This window comes from Lissotriton vulgaris, chromosome 1_1, assembly GCF_964263255.1.
Source record: "Lissotriton vulgaris chromosome 1_1, aLisVul1.2, whole genome shotgun sequence".
NCBI lineage: Eukaryota > Metazoa > Chordata > Amphibia > Caudata > Salamandridae > Lissotriton > Lissotriton vulgaris.
In genome coordinates this window covers 1,387,681,676-1,387,688,381 of record NC_141685.1, presented here as the reverse complement: position 1 = coordinate 1,387,688,381, position 6,706 = coordinate 1,387,681,676, and the positions used below count along the sequence as shown (strand labels likewise).

The following is a 6,706-nucleotide window of genomic DNA, read 5'->3' as shown; positions in this document are numbered from 1 at the left end:
TGGCACTAATATCTTGTGTCTATTAAGACGGAATTAAATGACGGACTAAGGTAACAAAGCTGTATGCATCATATCAACACGATTTCTAAAACTACATACCTGTGTCTATTATAGCGAAACCAGTTTATCACCGGCGATTAGAATAGAACTATTCAAACAACTATGAGGATTATTAGAGCATTAACCTAGACAAATGCGAAAAGGATGAATAATATCAAACATTGTACATACAACCTAATTAAAAAGCAGGCTCGTTATCTACAAAGTGAAATATATACCCTGCCTCCTCTCCTTGATTGATTGATTGATTGTTACAGCACTCATTTCTGCATATTTCAGAAGCCCACCGCGGGCTCCCGTGTCATGAAGTCTGCTCTTGAGCTTACTAGCCAAGACACTATATTTAATAAAATTTCCACTAAAAAAAGCACAAGAAAAATAAGTAATCAGTATTGCCTGCTGAGGAGGCATGCTAACTGAAGTGTCTTGTATGTATGAATAGCAGGACCCTTCTGGTCCCTGGTGGACTTCGTAAGAGAAGGACGTAGCCGTTTGGGTGTGTACAGGTTTGGTTACAGTTCATCACACTGTGTGCAGTTAACGGTTGCACTCTGAAGAATAAAGAAGTGCACTACAGAGCTCCATATGTGCCATGCTCATTAGCATGCCACAGGCGTGGGGAGGATGCTACACTAAGCAGACATCATGATCTGGGCACCAACTATCATGGTAACCAAGCACCGCGGGTGATCTGTATAAGGCATTTTTGGTAAACCATACATATAGCATGTTACATCTTAACATATTCACATACCCTAGGAAAGTATCAGTGTACATAAATGTGAGGTCGTTTAGATGGCGAATAGGTAAACGCTATAGGTAAAAGAAATGAAATGTCATAAGACTACGTCAGAGGTGAAATGGCACGAGGATTCCCTGCCCAGGATATAGGGACACAACAGACATACAAGGAGGAGGGCTTTCGTGGCTTTGTAAAGCACTGTGAACGAATGTGAAAGTGGTTTCGGGTGAAGGATTGGAGTTTGTATTTGAAACAGATAAGACAAAAGTATAATGTGCTTCACACACCTATTGTAATCACTTGTCATCTGCATATCTCTTTTGATTTAAAAAATGGCCAAAACCAGTTTGATGTTCATGTTGTCATCTGCACCGAAAAGGAGGACTTTGTTAGCTAGGATGAAAGGAAAAGTACTGAAAACAAAACTCTTGGCTGACTTGGATCATTCAGCAATCTTCCTATCGAAAATCAGGCACATAGCTTCTGGAGGGTATGGGATTGGCTAACAATTACTACAAGAGAAAAGACATTTCAAAAGCTGTGCGTGCATGGATTGTAATTACTATAGCTGGAATGGAGAGGAAGTTGCAAAACCTTGCACGTGTTCCTCACAGTATCTCCACTTCATAACAACATCAGGTCCTACCTAAGAGAAATGCAAACTTTGCCTCTATTTAATCTAAATTAAAGTGCATCACAGTCTTTGCGTAATGCAGTGGATTCCTGCCTAGCGAGACTTGTTTCACAATCGATTTACAATTCACATGTTCTGTATGTGCAGAGTTCTTGTGTCTGGTGGCTGCATTTTAGTTTTACTGTACTTGTTTGGCACTCTGTTAAACACTAACCCAACAGGGAGAGGTCCACAGGCATGCTAAACATAATTGGATTAGGCTTTTTATTCCACTGGGCATTTCCCCGGTGGGCTGAAGCCCATGAAGGCCGTTCCCGGCGCCTCTGTCACATTCCCCAGCCCTTCAAGGTTCATTGTAGTAGGAACAAGAAGGCTTCTATAATGAGAGATAGAGAGGTAAGGAGGGTAAGGTAAAGAGACAGCAACCAGAGAGGAGGAGGAGAGAGTGGAGAGAACTGAAGAGAGAGAATTGATGGATGGCAAGAGAGAGCAAGGAGGTGAAGGGAGTGGGGTAGGTGTGAGCATTTTTGCCACTGCTGCTTTTGGTTCCCCAGTCAGGTCCTGGATGAGGACATTTATAGTAAATGCGCTTCCCCGGGGTCTGAGATGATTTACGAAAGCCCTAATCACTACCACATAGACACAAAGTGTGAATGCGTGTGTAGAATTCCATGTTTTCCATGTTTCACAGTTAGGGCCTTATTCCGCGCCGCCATGCAATTACAGCAGACCCTCTGTTTCTGTTGTGCTGGAAGACACTTGCTTCTGGGATACGGTGCTTGACTTGGGAATTGTTTTTGCTGCCGTGGGAGTTGCTGGGGATCGGTGTGCTGGGCACTGCCACGGTTACGCCCCCCGCAGTTCTTGCGGCGGGGTTGGGACACGGGCGGGGTGCGGTACATTGGTCTTTTAGTACCCTTTGGCAGCGGACGGCCCCGAGTGGGGCATCCTGTCTATTAAGGCAACCATGTTCTTAACGCAACTCTTACTCTGGGCACGAGTGGTGCTATCAGCTTACACGAGATGTCGCTGATTAGTACCTTGGGTTATCACATCACGTTTTCACAACGGTTGACCCCAGTTACCTCCAAGTATTGAAATATGCCTTCTCCACGGCATTGTTTCCTTTCCCTAGGTACCATACCTATTCTGCCAGTCCCACGGGAGCAGTCTGCGGGGCACCTTAGGGAAACCTCAGGGGTAAGCACAGAGCCCTCTACTCCCTTCATTCGCAGCATTGAGTTGTCTTCTTCTAGCTCAAATTGAGATTGTGTTTGCATAACTTGGATAGTGACTTTCTACAAGTACCTAATCTATGTGCTTATGCTTTCATTCACTCCTGTGTGTGTGTGAACAACATAGAGCACCTGCGCAGCAAAATACAACAGAATATTGCACTCACCACGATGCTCTGTGATTTGTTTTTATTTCTCTAGGTCGCACTGCCTCAGCAGGACCAATTGGCCTGCCCATCTATAAACCTTCAAAATAAGGTTGTATACCACATTGTGTAATTTTTCAATTCTTTGTTTGTGTAGTACTGAACACTGAGGTCCTGAAGAATTGCCATTAAGGCAAGAAACATGTTGACCTGACCTGAGGGTTGAAGATATTTTGCTGTAACTTTTTTAAAGCATAAATCTCCTCTCCCACCCTTTTAAACAAGGAAGTCACGCTAATAAAATACATTGTGGACTTACTTACCTTTTTTTATTCACTTTCACTTCACGACTACACTCCCCCGCCCTCTCACACGCATGCACCATATGGCTGGAACAAAAGATCTCCAATAAAGAGCCCCGGTTTAGGGAGCCCGTCAGACATTGCAGCCCCAGTCTGACGAGGAGCAAAACCCATATGATGAAGCATGACACCTAGTTTACTGGGTGTGTGAGGGTTTTAGTTCCAACAAGGTAATTCCCCCTTCTCTCGTTTTCTAGTACACTCACTCTTCCTTTTCACTACTCCGGGGGAACTTTGTACCCCTCTTGTGTTACCCGAACTAATTGTTGTCATATCTGCAAAAACATCCTTGTTCTACAGTGCTTGGCTTTATCCAGGTGTTCTTGGAAATGGGTCACCATTGTGTTGTGCAAAAGTACCAAAGATGCCACAGAGGAAAGGGATAGTACAATTTCTGTGCACAATAGAATCAAAACAATAGTTACTTTGTCTAAAACCATACACAATCCAACACTTTGGTTCGGGGAAGATCTCCGGTTTTCTGAACATATTAAGAGACTTATGGGTGTCTTTTTTGGAACACTCAAGTCACTGAGCAGATTTTTCCCCATGTTACCGCAGCCGGCTAGGGAAATGGTGGCGCGGTCTTTTATCTTGTTCCACTTGGACTATGCCAACGCATTATTCATTGGCATCCCTGGATACCTGATGAATAAACTTCAATGGATCCAGAATGCGGTGGCTAGACTCCTTTTTAATATCTCTAGGAGATCCAGTGCAAGGTTCCATCTGCGCAAGCTCCACTGGATTCCCGTGGTCCAGCGGGTGCAATTTAAGGCCCTTACTCTAGCCCACAGAGCCTTCCATGACTTAGGTCCCTCCTATATTAAGAAGCGTGTGGCCTTTTACATCCCGTACCGCTCTTTACGCTCTGCTTCTCACCGTCTGATGATTACTCCCTGATTCCGCAGTTCTAGGATGGGGGTCGGTCACTTTCAGTTAAGGTTGCCATACTTTGGAACAGTCTTCGGGCACTGCTTCGCCACACTCAGGACTTCCACATCTTTAAGAAACTACTCAAAACACATCTCTTTAATCAGACCATTTAATTGTTTTCTTCCTCCTGCCTGTAGTTTTCTTCGCGCCAGGACACTTGTAAGTAACTGAGCGCGCTACAAGTCACTTATAACATAAAACATAACTTTAATTAGAACTTGTTAAAGGCTTAGGAAGGAATAAACAAGACCCTCAATCAAACCATATTTCTTTTTATTTGTCAGACACCATTCAAGGCAGATACCGTTGTATACAAACTGGAAGCACAGTGCTAAGAATACAAGGAATGGTAGGCACAAACAACATTAGCAGGTCTGACCAGATGGCACAGTGAGATTTCTAAAAATACATATTCTTTGCATCATAGTATTTTGGGTGAGGCACGTTTTCTGTTATTATGTAAGACTTGTATATACTTAACTTTGGAAATAAAAGAATAAATGTCAACTATATAAATGTAAAAAACGGAGATGGCGCTCACAAACCATGCCTATGCAGGCTCACAATCATAAACAGTTCTCTCTATGAGAAACTTGGAATCTTCAAAAAATTCCTTGGCTTTTATTTTTTTCTAAAACTTAATTTTTGTTCTTCTTTAATAAAATGGAGGCTTCTATTAAAGATGTATCGTATATGGCAATGTTGTAAGGCAACAAATATAAAAACAGGTGAAAGACAAGGTATAAAGTAAACATTCAGTGGTAATCTTCTTGTTGTTACACATTCTTTCTTCTGAGACTATTCTTCATCGCTGTCCTTCATGGTGATTCCCTGAAGGCCGCTTCCATCGGTCACCGACAGTGTGGCCTCTTCCACAGTAAGGCGACTATGGATAGTCTCATAGGTTTTATTGGCCAGCGTTCCTTCAAGCACCCCTTGCAACCTAAAGTCTCTGTAGGTTTTCTGCAAATAAGAAATAGGAAACAGAATACATATTAACTATATTCGTTCGTGACTTTAGGAACTTAAAGACTTTGGGCCTGTTTGTAAGTTTGGTGGATGTTTGACATCCACCAAACTTTTTTTTAAAAAAGCACTGGATGTCCTGTTCATCCTATTTAGAATGCTTAGACATCAATACATTCTAAATAAGGCAGACAGGACATCCAACACTTTTTGGTGGATGTTCAACGTCGGCCAAATTCTTAAATTCGGCTCTCTGATTCTTGAGTGTGATCTCTTCAAATCCTAAAGTACTATTAAGATTATTGTGGCCCTATAACAAATTGTGCTTTGGCTGAAAACCTGCACAAAAAGAAGCAATCATGCTTGGCTCCACGCAAACATGAAACATGTATTTGCCTTACCCATGGACATGCAAGGACCATGTGGTAATATTCAATGTTCAGATTGATGTTCTGCAATAGCTGTATTCCCCATGTAAATATGGAATTCCAAGTTCTTCCTAGGAATATATACCATTATGTTTCAATGAGTGATGGAAGTGCTTTCCACGTGGCTAAAGGTTAATAAAGGTTGGGTGATAAGCTCGGCCACAGACATTTACAGCTGCACCCATGGAGGTGCTCTAGGCATTTTCACCAGCAAACCCTAGCCATGCCATTTACATGTGTGGAGGGAGGGGTGTAGACTCTGACTTTGGCTTCCAGGACCAGGTGGGTCATTCATGGTTCAAATCTTGTTTATTGAGTTTAGATGGATACACTGCACTCACTTATTACCAGAGGCCGGAATGGCACATAGAAGAGATGGAATAATAGGGTTGGAGAGCGGGAGTCTATATAACACTAGAGAAAGATGCAAATGGAACATGAAGGAGATCAAAACAGGTAAGTAGGTGGTATCTCCAACCTGTGTGACATTCCTTTCGACAGTCTAAGGCAGGGGTCTCCAAACCGGTCCTGGAGGGCCGGATCCATGCCAGATTTTTAAAATAACTACATGTATCTCAATGGGGATATCCAAAAAATCTGGCATGGATCTGGCCCTCCAGGACCGGTTTGGGGATCCCTGGTCTAAGGCCACACAACAAAGGGAAAGTAGGCAAAGGCTCATGGTTGACCCTCTGTTTCATTTTGGCTGTGCATGGACTCTGCCTGAACAAGTCCCAGGACTTGGAGGTGTTTCTACAGGAGAGTTCATTGAATGAGCGAAATTAGAGGCATGAGCCCCACATTCTGTTCTTGGACTTGGCCCTTTTTGTAGGGTCATCCCTGAACTTTTTGCCTTCCTCTTAGCCCTCATTCTGACAGGGTGTTGGTGGTTCTAGGACTCTGTGCACTTTAGCACTGTTCCCATGAGGCACAGGGTCAAGACTGATTTGCATATGACCATGTCTGAACTGTGGTGGCCTGGTGAGAAAAATAACGATGGATTAAACCCAGATCTGTGACTGGGGGTGAATGTTTTGCCATTGTGCAACATTCCGTCCATCATCTTGTGTGTTTTACTGGTAAACTTGTAGCACCTATCGTGCCACCCACCAAAGTAGCCTTTCAAACCTGTCTCAGGCCTTTGCCATTGCAGGGCCTGTGCGCGCAGTGATACTGCCCCTGTGATGTGACACCTAA

At 43.3% G+C, this 6,706-nt stretch overlaps 1 protein-coding gene across 2 annotated transcripts in view; it reads right to left on the bottom strand.

The window, feature by feature from the left end:
* Nucleotides 1-4,371: 4,371 nt before the first annotated feature.
* CADPS2 (calcium dependent secretion activator 2) overlaps nucleotides 4,372-6,706 on the bottom strand; it is a 2,357,592-nt gene continuing 2,355,257 nt past the window's right edge. For both annotated transcript variants that reach the window (XM_086966845.1, XM_086966848.1), the window contains one exon: nucleotides 4,372-5,078. In XM_086966845.1, the coding sequence (XP_086822971.1) occupies nucleotides 4,914-5,078 (165 nt within the window). In that variant the 3' untranslated portion in view covers nucleotides 4,372-4,913. The remainder of the gene's footprint in view (nucleotides 5,079-6,706) is intronic.